The following is a 14793-nucleotide window of genomic DNA, read 5'->3' on the forward strand; positions in this document are numbered from 1 at the left end:
TAACAATCTTCTTTAGAGGGGAATTGCAAAATTCAGTATGACGAATGCAGAATTGATTTTAGTTAGGTTTCCCCCACTGTTCCCTACTTTAAAACACATAGTGAAAATCAGTATAAAATGTGTGGAAGACACACTGGCTTAGCACCACTATGCTTTTGCATTAAACATTATCAAAATATATATCATAGCAAAATAAAAGATAAATGTACTACCCTGTGGTACATTCGTCATTTATTTTGTCACTTCCTTCCCATGAAATTACATTGATTAAGATAATAAAAAGGTGTCAGTAAAATATTGTAGAGAAAATGGGTGGTGGTGGATACAAACATTGGTGAGCCACAGCGGTGGTTCACTAGAAGGGGAAATTTGCTGAGGAGTGGCCATTTAATTTTGCACATGGTAGTTCTAAACTTGTAGAAAGCCAGTCATCTAGAGACTTTCAATGAGCAGTCATAACGCAGGACACAGCCACTCTAGATGATGGAATGATTGTGAAAGTGTGGCAATACTATGCACTTCTGAAGTGTCTGGAGGCATGTCTCCTCTCAGAGGAACCATGTAAGGTGTTTTAAAATTACCATCTTTTCCCAGCCTGCAGAAAGGCTTAAGGAGCAATGTGTCCATGACAATATTTTCTTTCTCACTGAATGTTGTGGCCGTCAGGGGCCAGATTTTATTTCTGGACCTATCAGCCCTCTGCAAGGGATCAATACATTATAGCTGTAGAATGGAGCTATTTCAAACACAACTCCACATAGGTGGTACACATAGTTCTGATTGCCAACTGACAGGAATAGTCAGGGGCCTCAGGAGAAACAGCTGGAGTGCTGTTCGCTCAGCAACTGCTACCTAAGGCAATGGTAGGGCCGGCCCAATGGTGGCCATTGCCCATCATTAAACATATAAGATTAAATAACTTATTGATACCAATTATTAATTCATCCATTTTATTACAGTCCTAATCAGCTTTTAAATCAGTGAAGAGAGGATTGCGTTATCCATTCTATCTTCCCAGAAAATATTGACTTGTTCAAGATTACTGTTGATAGTACAAGTTCATCCATTCTTTCCCCAGAAAGTGGCAGAAAGTGTAATTCAATCTGGGAAAATCCCTTTATCACCAGAAGATCAGTCTTAGGATGCTCAGGAAGTTCATAATTACTGCATGAACTTAAAGGTTTTATATGTGTAGAAAAATTTTATTCACTGAACCACTTGAAATTAATTAAAATATTTACAGCAATACAGCAGATTACAGCTGTAATAGTAGCACCTTGTCTTATACTATTATTTGCAATAAGATTTATTAATCACTTGTTACCTTAAAGATTTCCAAGTGACCTGTGTTTTTAAAAATGGAAAATAAATACAACATACCATCTGAAATTCATATAAAACATTAACATTTTTATACAAACACCTACAATTCACATACACACAATAACAGTCACAGAAAGCTTAGAGTACCAGATAAGAAAAAATATGAATCAATCCATAAACAATATCTTGTTGACCCAACCAAAACCCTTTGTTTTTTCAAAAATGAAAATCTGTATTATTATCAGAACAATGTACCAGCAATATTTTTATGCTAGATATAAAGGCCATCAAAAATAAATTACCAAAAAATGGAAAAAGTGGGTCCAACTGTGAAAATTCATTTTGAACCCAAAATATTCCGCCTCCCCAATTCTTTTCACAAGTAATGATTTCACACTCGTGCAGCATTTTATTCTGCCAAAAATAAAGGGAGGGGAGAGAAATGAAAATACAAGGGCAGGAAAATAATAATTTGGTTGTCTTGTGCTCTTGGCAAGACTCTCCTCTGCTCCTCTTTGCTACTTGAATATCCTAACCTGGGAACAAAATATCCAAAGTTTGCTATTTATGTTCCTATGGGAAAAATCTAACTCTACCATGTCTAACTCTGACATCAATGGGATTGGAATTTCGACTTAGAATTAAAATGTATGCATTCAATATCTTAGCTATAACTGTATATCTGTATATATCTTTCTATATGTTATCTTTGCCTCTGAATGTAAATGTAAAACACAGGCAGCCAAAACAATGAAGAACTGAACAATAAACATTGTTGAGGGATCAATTATATTATACCTGAAGGCAAAAGGGTACCAAAATAACAAACGTCTGCTACTTCAAATAAAATGCATTCATAATCTGCCATTGTTAGGCTTTACTATAAAAACACTTGCAGCAAAGTGCAACTGACTGTTAAACTAAAAAGTTCACTAAAGATAGAAAAACAAAAGTATTGGTTCACAAAAACAAGCATCTGCAACAATTATGGAATCATAGTGATGCTCCTGTCTAAGCCATGGCTCGTTCCCAGACAACTTCTTCACACAGCAATTTACAAAGTTTCTGAACACTCATGTAACTGAGCACACATCCTTGTGGATAAAATGCCCATTACTTTTTGTCAGTACTAGTCCTAAGACCCCTGAAGGGTCATTTCACAATGAAAGAAGTAGAACTGTCGAGATGACACTTCTGAAGGAGCTACTTTCATATTTTTAAACTAAAAATAACTTAGAATCAAGGTCCCTCACTGGACTGGGAATGAGGGCTACATACAGTTACCAAGACTTGGTCTTGTGCAACTCCCTCTGAGGGTGGTGGCCTTCTCTTTTAGCTAGGGCCTTTGTAAAATCCTCATTTGGAATTTGCTTACCTAAATCTGGGAATTACTCAGGGCAGCATGTTGAAGACAATTTCAAGGACACCTCTGCTTGCTTGGTACTTAGGTCTGAAGCCTGTAACATCTACTCCTGGAAGAGAGGGTCTTTGCCACCTCATTTTCATGGGAGGGCCTGTTTGTGTGAAATTACCCTCACCAAAAAAAAAAGCTCACCCACCCCCCTCCAGAAATGAACATTGTCCAGCTGCCCTCAGTCCCAGTGAACTCTGGGCTGTGAATATCAAAAACTTGTAATTTGGTACTATATAACTGAGATTATTTTGAGCACCACAGCTTGGGTTTTTCCATCTAAATGTAAGTCCTACTTAAATGCTAAATTCTCTTACCTTTGGCTTTTGAGTTTTTTCCTTATCTGAAGCATTCGAAGGTTTTCTCTTCAACATCTTAACATTCAGATTGAATCAAAATACCATTATAAGGCAGAGTTGCTTGATTTGCTCAGCCAAAGTGCAGCAGTGTGAATGATACACAGAGCTCAAATAAGCAAAATAAAACTTCCTTATTCTGCTAAGGATGTGACTTCACTCAGCTTTCTGCTAGGACTGGTTGAAAGACTGAAGATAGAGGAAGGAAGACAAAATGAGAAGAAGAAAGAGAGAGAGAGAGGCTCTGGGTATAACTCAGCAAGCGCTGCTCCTTCAGCTTCTTCCCCACATTTCTTTCACGGCAACTCCCACAGAAACGGTGCTTGATGCACTGTTTCCATACTAGCAGCCTTGTGTGGAAGGGTGAGCAAGTCAGAGATGCTCGACCCCCTGCAGTGTTCTATAGCTTTGTCAACAATTTATAACATCCCAAACAGCAGGATTATTATTATTCTCTTCTTTCAGTGTTACAACCATACTAGGAAGCACCACAGCAATCATGATCTTCTGGCACATCCCTCTCAAAACAAATAAAAAAATATAGTGAGCTAAAGTGTAAAAGAACACACACTGTCTAGTATGTGATGTTCTAATGAGGGTGGGTAACAAACAATTTACATCCATTCTCCTGCAGCATTACCAGTTGCAGGGAAACAAGCAGAGACTGCTATTGCCTCCTTGTGCAATTCCCAGGAACATCTGGTTGGCCACTGTGGGCATCAGAGGAACTACACTAGAGGAACTACTTTTGTTTGATAGATGACCTTGGTCTGATCCAGCAGGACTCTTCTTATATTCTTACATGTTTCCTTTAGAGTAGGTTTTCAGGAGTGCATGGGAAGCTAGGCTCATGACTCTTTTGCAACCATTGCTCCAGGGCATATTCCTACAAAAAACATCTAAATGTGCCAAACAATCTTATCCCTAAAAAACGAAATCCTCCCTAGGTTGTCATCCTAGCCAGAAATGGAATCATATTTGTTATTAGCAGCCTACACTTGGTGTGAGCTAGTTTAGATCATTTGATATCAATGAGATTAAAATCAGCTTTACTCCTGGTACTTCTAGTCAACTGGTTTTTAGAGTAATAAACAATACCCCTACCTCACTGGTTTCATATATAAGACTCTAGAGATATAAAATCTAGGAGGGTGCAATGACCACAAGGATGTTTTGTGTTTTGGAAAGTGGCGCATTGTAGCTTGTACAGAATAGCATAGTGGTCTTTTGGGACCCATTTGAAATTTTGAGAGTACCATGGGCACCACCCACACTTGTTGCCTCTTTTCCTGCTCCTGCTAATCTCTCCTCCCCAAATAGAGAAAAAACATGCATGTGTGCATGCACACTCCTCAATTTTACAAGTTATTTGAGTAAAAGTTGGATCTAGTAGAACTAACATGGAATTTAAAAAGTCATAGGGGATTCTCTCTCTCTCTCTCTCTCTCTCTCTTAAAAAATGTTAAACTTCAACAGCAGCCAGCACCAAACAACAAACATATAACTTGGACCTATTTGTCTGGAATTTTGGAAGACTTTATATAGAAGGGCCTACTATGCCTACAAATTTCATTCAGTTCTGTCAAAAAAGTGTGTTTGAGAGAGAGAGCTATAGTCATTTGTTGATGCAAGTCAATAAAGAGGCATGGAGCTTCAGATTTTCAAAATTAAGGTGCTGATATCAATCTAAGGCAAAGCAGCACAAACTAAAATGGGCCACTTTCCAAAACACCAAACAGGAGTGTGAACCTACTCTTGTGGTCATTGCACCCATCTAGATTATATCTCTATAGTCTTATATATGAAACCAGGAGTGTGTGTGTGTGTGTGTGTGTGTGTGTGTGTGTGGTGTACGGCTCAGCTCTTAACACAGTGCTTCATGGATTAAAAACAAATCAAAACTTTGTCAAAAGACCCAAACACATATCAACAGTTGCTAAGATAATATTTTAACCTTCAATTATATACCCTCTCCCTCCGCCCTTGTAAAATTTGATGCATGAATAAGAAATAATGGATAAGTACTATATCTTTGGAAATGGCCTCTGTCTTTCTGGAGTTAACAATAAATATTCCGGAGAAAGAAAGCTTGAAGCTTATATATCACCCTTCAGATGAGTTATCATTTAATTTTGTTATTCTGGTCACTGTATATATTTATGCAAATCTGAGGAGGCAATATCATGTCAAGATGGGTTGATCAAAATGGGTTGACTACCTAACAAAGAAAGATTACAAACATGATGAGTATTTATAAGGTATCCTCATAACTATTTTCTTTTAAACCTTCTAAACAATTGAATAAGAAAAGTGCATTTATGGGCACAATCCAGCCTTCTTTTGGTCTATGCCCGGCAGGAGCTAAATCATGTCCATTAATTTTGATACAGTATTGTAGGAGAAGTTCCCTATGGATTAGACCCTATATTTATTAAAAGCCATTCTAGCATTTCAGAAATTCATGTTCAGGTTTCACTCTCTCATCAAATTTTTCATGAGATTTTGAGTAGTTTCACATGCTTAAATCTATCTTGTATTCCTGCAATAGAGTCAATAATAAAATTGTTGGAAGAGTAAAATATCTCTCATCTTCATATGTCTGGTAATGGCAGCTGAAATGCCATCATAGACCTGACCAAACTCACATGAAATTATTGGAGAATAAATGCAACAAGAACACAACACACCTAGTAATGCTTTATCATATCATTTGGAAATGCACACTGAACCCAAGTTCATGCAATTATAAATTCATTTATTATACTCTTGGCCATTGTTCCAACCTTTAAAGCACCAAATAAACCTTTAAGAGGGAATCAAACCACCTTGATAATTCAAACATTAATTCCTTTTCTGCCCACTGCTAAAATCTGTGTGATTAATAAAAAGAGAATTCATATGTAGAGTAATATATGAGCTTCCCTTTGCTAGAATATTTATCATTAAACGGGTAGAAAGAGGCCATTTCAGGAGATATAGTGCCCACCCATATCTATTTCCTCTCTCCATGCATCAGAAAAATTACAGCAGGTTGAAGGCTGACCTGATTATCTCCTTGTCCTTGAAAGTTTGACCTCTGCACTAGTTGTTGAAAATACTAAACAGAGCGAAAGACTGACACTCGTAACATTACAAGCACATAATTGAGTTAAGCTGGAATCTTGAATGAATTTTAATGCCTGGAAAGTTAATGTAGTCTGAGAGTTTTATCTTTTTAATTTTCAAATGGTCTAATATGAAGAATGCATTGCACAACATTGATCATAAAGTGGGACAGGTGAACAGGGAGCATGTGAAACACACACACTATTAGGGATGGTTATAAATGGCACCTGACTACCTCAGATCAGTCCTTTTTAGTAAACCACAGATTAGTTGTGTATGTTACAGGTTACAAAATTCCTCCACCCCCATGTAAGAAATCACTTGATAGTAATACCTGGAACATCACATTTGATAATGTTACATGCAGGGTTGTTCATGCATATGACCAACCATATTGTAAAAACATACTGTAGTTAATAGTAGTGAAAACTCAGTGTGTAAGATCAGAACATATATTCAAGGTAAAATGGATCTCTTTCATTTTCTGTAGCCCACTAGCATTTACAAGTGATGCATCACAGATAAAGAAATTAGCTGCCAATGGGACTTTTTGTAGGTTTACAGTATTATAAAATTGGATGGGTTGGATCAAGATTGACTATTTCACAAATGAAGGGCTCCTTCTACTCATAGAAGGCACGAAAGCTCCCCACTGGCAGAAGAAAAGGAGATAACTGACCTGTCTCTCAAACACAAGGCCCCACAGGGCCTCTATCTTGTCAGTAGGGGTGCCAGCTTGAATAAAATATGGGGGGGGGGCAGGTAAGGTCCACCTCACATAATCAATGCCAAGATGTGGTGCACACACATCATTTGAATGGCAATCCCCATCAACTGGGGGGTGGCCAAAGGGATCTCAGTCCCTAGGAGGTGGCGCCTATGCTTACCAGCATTTAAAGTCAGTTTATTAGTCCTCGTCCAGTCCACAGCATTGGCAAGACACTAGTCCAGAGTCTGCACACCCAGTCCCATTTAAGATGTTACTAGTGGTGGACCATGGGGGTCTCAAATTTCAGCAGTGCCCTGTGTGGCACCAAAATTTGGTGCCCCCTGCCTCTCACCCTCCATTCTACATCATGGCTGTGGCACCCCCTGCAGTGCCCTCGAGGCTCCATGCTTGATGCAGCCAAACTGGCCGCACTCCCCTAAATCTACCTCTGATATTACAGATTAGAACTGTGCGTCATCAGCACACTGATGGCATTTTGCTCCATATCCCCTAATGATTGCTCCCAATTGCTTCATAAAGATGTTAAATAGCACCAGGGACAAAACAGTCCCCTTTTGCACCCCATAGCACAAACACCAAGGGGCCAATGAGCATCCACCAGTGCCACTCTTTGGAACTGACAGGGCATGTAGGATCATAACTCCTGTAAAACAGTGCCTCTGACACCCATCTCACAGATCCTGTGCAGGAAACTACCATGGTTGATAGTACCATGACTGATAGTATCAAAAGCCACTCCACTTGTCCTCTATCAAAGTACTCCACTTGTCCTCTACCAATCATCAGGTTGACCAAGGCTGATTTGGTGCCGAAACTGACTCAAATGCATCCAGATAACCAGTTTCATCAACAAACCTCTAACTCTCAAGGATTTGTTTATTTGTTGAATTTATATTTCATCATTTCCTCCAAAGAGTTCAACAGTTCTCTCCCATATCGTTTAATCTCCACAACAACTCTGAGGGGCAGGTTCAGCTGAGGGGCAGTGACTGGCCCCAGGTCACCCAGTGAGCTTCATGGCGGAGTGGGGATTTGAACCCTGGTCTCCCAGGTCCTAGTCTGACACTCTAACCACTACACCACACTGCCTCTCATTAATTAACATGCCCTAAGCATAGCAAACAACATGAAGGCAAGTCCATAACTATGTTATTACTTCTCAATGACTAAGATTAAATGATATGTTGAAAATATGAGAAGCCTTATCAGACACACAACACAGAACGTGCAAATTACTGCACACCATTTAACGGATAACACTTCATAGCAGACTCGGTTCACTGATGCTTCAGCTGAAAGTTATCAAGTGACATCACTGTGTGATATATATTCATGTGTAAATGTGTCCACAATGCATCATTATCAGAGAGCAGAGAAGTTTAGCAAAGCCTCTCCTCCTCCCGGAGGGGAGGTGTTGTGAGTGGGAACCGTTCCCATGTCAGCAGGGGGACATGTTCGGCCCCCTGTGCCATCTCCTAGCTGCCATGCCACCCCCCCCCAGCAGGCCAGCCAATAGGGTTGGCCTAGGGGCAGGGATTAGCCACATTCAAGTGGCTGTGGCAGCTTCTGCGCCTCATTCTGCCCTTGGAAGACGTCTAGGGCCATGGCACGACCCCCGGTGACACCAGGGGAAGCTTCCAATTGTATTTGCATCAACAAGCTCCTCCCACTGGTTTTTAACCTTCAGATGACCCCTCCGCTGCACAGGTGGGGTCATATATACCGGTAGGTTGTTTGATCCAATGCTTAAGCCAATACCACTCACATGCTGTAACCAATAAAAGTTGGGTCCTTTTTCAGCCCATTAACCTAAATTACTTGTGTCCTTGTCTCTTATTCACCACCACACAGGTTCGGGTCCTTGACTCACAATGATGACTTTAAAAGGGGAGGAATGGGCACCAAAATCAAAGTAATTACATTCACCTTTCCCAAGTAAAAAAATCAGCAAAAGGCTCCATTGCTTCCTTTTGCACTATATAAACTGGTATGATCTGAACATCTCACACTGCCTCATACCAAGTCAGACTAGAGGACTGGCATTTGCTCTCCAAGAACTGAGACAGGCCTTTCCCTGCCTTTCTATTTTAACTGGAGGTGCTGGGGGCTACCAATTTATTCTGATGAAGCTTTAGATTAGAAAGATCTGTACAAAGCTGAAAGAAGGAGAGTCATTTTGGAGTTGACAAGAAGAAAAACAGAACACACTTTAGTCAGAGGATTTGCAACATTATCAACAGACTATATTTCAGAGACAGAGTGTGAGGTCTGCCAAACCTTTGTTTTACAAAGCAGCTCCAAGAGCAAGCAGCATGTAGTGGATGACCTTTCAAGCTGCAAATGTGATGTTATCTGTCTTCCTATCTCTGATTAAAATCAAGATCAACAAATATATATTCTGATTAATGCTAAAGCAGAGTCTGCTATCAATAAACTGTTTTCTGCCAGGGCCATCAGTTCAAACTGAATTTATTTCTTCATGTCAGTGTCATACTGCTGAATTGCCACTGTTTTGTCTCATATACAATTTGAGTGGCACATTCAAACTTTTCATTTATTTTAAAAGTGCAAATTTCATAGTTTGCTGTAGATAGCAATGTTCTCCAAGCCTGTATCATGTGTTGGGGCATGCCAGTCTTCTAGTTTGCAAAGAATCTCATTGGCCTGGTCTGACCAGGCCTGTTTACGTAAAATTTGCTTAAGCAAGGGAGCAACACTGGCAAAAAACTGAAGCAGGAAGAGAACTGGAGTGAATTTTTTATATTCTCTACATTTTTAATATCTTTGTTTTGGTTCCTATTCCGTACTTGTACCTTACCAAAGACAACTGTGGCTGTCTTTTGTCTGTCAGTCAGCCCAATTGTATCAGTGTCATATTCAAGTGCTGGTATGATTTAAAACATGGATGCAAAACTAAGCTTAACATACTTAAAGAATTAAACTTCTGTGGCATTTGGGTACATGTGAGCTCTTAGCAAAATCTAAGGTGAAAAAACAGGCTGTGAGTGTGAAGGGCCTGGAACAGTAAGTAATATTGGTTGTCAGGCTAGATTAGTGAAGGAAGCAAGAGTAAGAGTATGGAACCATATTCTTAAGAGTATTTTAAGTGCCAACCTTGAAAGAAGTCAAATAACACATCCCGCACAACAGGCAAGGTTTTGCTGGATGAAAAAGGATAGTGATTTAACAGGTTGTTTTCTTCAAAATACTGAGGCAAAAACCACTTCTCTTTAATAGATGTTATGATCTCCTTATTCTGAATACTAAGGTGGAATGACACAAATATAAACAGATTTCACTTTTTGATATTGAAATCTAAGAGCGTTGTAGTTGTATTCTTATACTTAGTTTTAATGTTTGTTTTTACATTGATGTTTGAGTCATTTTTCTGAAAAAAACAACAAATAAAATTTATTAATAAAACAATAATAATATCCAGTTCAAAATCCAAATTTGTCCATCTCATAATGCTCAGGTGTAACAAAAATTGAACACTATTCTCTCTAGAAGTTATTTTATGTCTCAGAATGTAAAATGACATTCTGCGTGTGTCATGTGTGTACCCAAAGCTATCTGCCCTGACTAGGCATTTATTGCTTGCTGTGAATAATGTGACCAGATCATCTAACCAAGTAGACTTTTGTTTGATGGTAAATTAATTCTTATTATTGTTTCTTGCAGAAATTTAACATTGTTAATGTTGCCCATCCAGGTCTAGTTGAATTTCAAGTGCTATGTTGTGGATGTAGCTAAAACTAACAACAATTTCCTAAGGGTCAATATGATAATGGGTATATGCACAGCACAATCAGTGCATGTGATGATAATTCAAGCCAAGAGAGAAATCTATGAACCTTTCAATCTCTCCCCCCACTGAACCTTCTCTGAAAAACTTTGTTATGTGTGAATCCATTTTGAATTGAGACAAGGGTTGTTCCTCCAGAACAAATTCTGAACCATCAGAGCTTGACTTTCATAATCCTACAGTTGCTACAGACACATTAGCACTACTTAACCATTTGACAAGACTATAATGAGCAGGTGACTGGGATCATCTGTCATGACAATTATGGGAATGAATAAAGGCAATGTCAGGTTTGGATCAGATTTGTCTTTCAGGATTTTTCTATCACCATTCTCTTGGATGCTTCAGCCATGTTACAGGTAGACTAGAATAACTGCCAGATGTATCCCAACAAGTCTTTATAGCTGAGCTAATTAATTGGAAGGAAAGCAACTTACCCATGAATCTGGGAGATCAACGTCCGTGAGAGAGGAAGTAAGACGGGGCTGGTGAGAGCAACAAGTACATTTTTCCCACTCCTCTATCCTTGTAATCAGGAAATCACAGGGGCACAGCTGGTTATCAGGAAAAGGTTTCCAATCACTCCAGAGCTGAAATTCAGTTTCTGAACGGATGGAAATATTTCCTAAGTTGCTTAGTCTAGAAGTATAAGATCTGCCCAAGGAAGTCGATAGAAGGCCTGTTCTTGTCTCAGCTTCATCCTTTCGCCTTGTATTCTCTCTCAATACTTTCTTGTCCTGGGATTTGGTCAATTTCATACATGATGTTGGAGCTTCATCCTCATCTTCGGAGACATATACATCTTGTGGCAGTGGATCTTTAAAAAGTTTAAAAATAAAGAAATGAAACTGTGGTTTGAAACAGTGTTTTATCTTCCCACCCATCCCCAAAAGACACATAGAAATATTGGGATGCAGGCAATTCTGTAATGAACTTGTGGAACTACTAACACACACTTGGTAGAAAGTATATGATATTTGTAAGAGTTGATCTAGGAAACTGACCCCACAATTATGACCTACGCACCTAAGATTTTATGCAGAGATGGCCACATTTGAATGGTCTATTCCCACATGGGAAAGTGAAGCCAGCAGAGGTGAGGATAGTGTGCACGTTTCACATGATGAGCTGCATTAACTCTTGAGGTATTGTCTGAACCAGTTTGCAGACATTCTGTTGAAGCAAGGAAGTCTCTTACTTCCCACTGATCTCACAATTCCTAGATTCTTTCAGCTTACTCAGGAGACACTATAGTCTCCCCAGGACATATTTAATTTAAATAAATGATGGAATAAAATTTTTTATGCATAATTTACCTACTTTGGTACTCATTCTCTGAACCTACATAGAAAACTGAAACAAGCGCAAGCATATATAGACTCAAAAGGTGTCCCTTTACTTACTGAGAGGTATCAAAACATGTTTGATGTCATCCAAACTGTGTACACTGGCTTTCTTAGTTTGCACTAATTTCTGCAACCGTTTTAAAGTTCCCACTGTTTCTGATTTATTTTCATCAGATTCTGCAACCTAGAGTAGAAAAGAAACATATGGTCAAAACACATTGAAATGTTTGTTTCCCTCTCTTTGAAGAAGCAAAGAAATACAGTGTAATTTTTTTTTGCAAGCTCCAAAGTTACTCTGAGGTGTTCTCAAAGGTGCTACAAAAAATATTAATTAAATCAGCCAGCTGACTGATGCAATAGCGGCATGATTGCTTGAAGGACAACTTGAAAAATAGTCTCATGGAAAAGGTTGAATTTCCATTTCCTGGAAATGCACATTTTCCTGGCTTTCCAAACATCATAGTTTCTACTGCATCAGACTACTAGTTGACCTAATCAAATATTGTCAAATATTGCCTACACTAACTAGCAGCAGACAGGAGTCTTTCTCACGTGTCTGAAGATCCCTCAATAATAGTGTTCCTGGATTGACTGCACTACCTCTTCTCAGGTTACAAGCAGTATGTGGCTTTGAAAGAAGACAGAAGTTACGGTGGAGATAGTCAGCCTTTGGCCTTCAAAAATTAATGGCAACCTCTCTCCCAAGAAGCAAAGAAATACAGTGTGATTTCTTTACAAGCTACAAAGTGACTCTGAAGTGTTCTCAAAGGTGCTACAAAAATATTAATTAAATCAGCCACAAGTATATAACTTGTGAGCTTCTTTCTTTGTGAAAGAAAAAGAAAGGAAAATATGTAAGGATGCACTAGCTATGATTATGGAACTGTAGTATTTCACTGTATATAAGAACATAAGAAGTGCTATGCCTCATTCATTATTACTTATTGACAGCTGCTAGACATAACAGTGCAGAAGCAAGGTATGATGGCAATGCCTATTTCTCTACTTTTGAGTTCTTAGGATTTGGTGGCCAGAGGTGTATTGGTTCAGAACTGTCTATATTGATTTTTGTTACCAGTAGGCCTATCTTCCATAGAATAAGAAAAAGAATGGGTGGGAAAGTCCTATTGGTTCTCTGTTTATGCCTGCAAATAGATCTCAAATCCAAACCAGACAAGCTGTTATTGCAATAATTCAGATAGTAAAGGCTGTTATACAGAACCACTTGGCACATAGCTATTAGTGCTACACTAAACCATTTGTGGTGCAGCAGCTCGACACTGGTGAAGTGAGTTTTTCTTTTTTGTGGCTATGTTTGCATTAGTGGCTTAAAACACTGCAAGATCATTTCCTCTTGCTGCATTTTCAAGTAGCTTTTTTCCACTGCTGTTCACAGCAGAGCAGGACTGGAAATATCTCCAACCAGTTATTTATTTGCATGCACCAAACTGCAGGTCAGCGATGGTTTCATTTGCACATGCACAAAAGCAGCCTGAACCAGTTCACACCACGACGGAACCATGAACTGTTCACACTGCAACGGAAAGCTGGTTTGAGAAAAAGCTAATCAAAGAGGAGTATTTTTCTAAAAGCTACAGGATGCAGATGGAGTGTGGCTAATGTCATGTGAACCTGGCTTTAAAAAACAGTGGTAGGAGCACACTGGAGCCACAGTAAGCAGTAATGTGAACACATCCTCTATTGTCATAAAACTCACTCCTTCAAAAGGTATGAAGGAAGTTTGTGCACCAAGTCTGTTCCCAAGCTGTTTCTAGGTCCAACTCATATTGTTTGGTTTAACCTATAACATCCTGCACTGCTTAGGACCAGCAGTATCTAACGTATTGCCTTTTCTCATATATACCCTTCCCTTAACCCTCAGGTAATCTACAGAGACCCTTCTATGAGTGTCTCCCAAACCTGAAGATCAGAGGGAGGGCAAGAAGGGAGAGGGCCTTTTTCATGGTGGCCTCCTAGTTATTGTACATTCTCCCCAGAAAAACTTGCCTAGAGTATTCATTAATATTTCGCTGGCATCAAGGAAAGTCTTCTTTATTCTCCCTTGACTTTACCTTAATACTTAAAACATTAATCTTAACACTTTAGAGTCTGTTTCTATGGTGGATAGGGTGGATGTGTTTTTGCTCTGTTACGTTATTTTGGTGCTCTGGAACCAGGTTTAGGCTCCTGGGGGGTTTTGTGTTTTTTTAAGTATACATGTGATTGTATTTTATGAATTCTCTGTTGTTGTTTTTTTAATGATTCAATAACTCAGGTTATAGGGCAACTAAAATACAACAAGGAAAGAGAGAAAGATACGTGTTTCCATTTGGCAGCTATTTTGTGCTCATCAACCATTGGGTTATAGTTCAAAAGTCTCTTTAAGTACTAGTATTTCTGTTACACTCCTTCATGGATCACTGCCTTGCCGTGGCGAAGGGGCTTGAATAACTCAGAGAAGCTATGAACTATGCCGAGCAGGGCCACCCAAGAAGGACAGGTCATAGTGGAGAGTTTTGACTAATCGAGATCCACCTGGAGGAGGAACCAGCAAGCCACTCCAGTATCCCTGCCAAGAAAACTCCATGGACAAAGACAACAGGCATGTGCCTGGTGTGCTCTGGTCCATGGGGTCACGAAGAGTCGGACACGACTAAATGACTAAACAGCAACAACAATATTTCCGTTACAAATGTGTGGAATACCATTACTAAGCT

The 14793-nt window shown here is 39.2% G+C and overlaps 1 protein-coding gene across 2 annotated transcripts in view; it reads right to left on the minus strand.

The window, feature by feature from the left end:
• SAMSN1 (SAM domain, SH3 domain and nuclear localization signals 1) overlaps window positions 1-14793 on the minus strand; it is an 81148-nt gene that overhangs the window by 36478 nt on the left and 29877 nt on the right. Inside the window, exons 8-9 of one of the 2 annotated variants that reach the window (XM_082220784.1) lie at window positions 12134-12260; window positions 11168-11547 (exon numbers count right to left, since the gene is read on the minus strand). In XM_082220784.1, the coding sequence (XP_082076910.1) occupies window positions 11168-11547; window positions 12134-12260 (507 nt within the window). Of the gene's footprint in view, window positions 1-3051; window positions 3213-11167; window positions 11548-12133; window positions 12261-14793 lie in introns of those variants that run through there. The other variant, XM_082220783.1, reaches the window with a different exon arrangement.

The sequence above is a fragment of the Podarcis vaucheri genome (genome assembly GCF_965113315.1).
Source record: "Podarcis vaucheri genome assembly, chromosome: 4".
Taxonomy (NCBI): Eukaryota; Metazoa; Chordata; class Lepidosauria; order Squamata; family Lacertidae; genus Podarcis; species Podarcis vaucheri.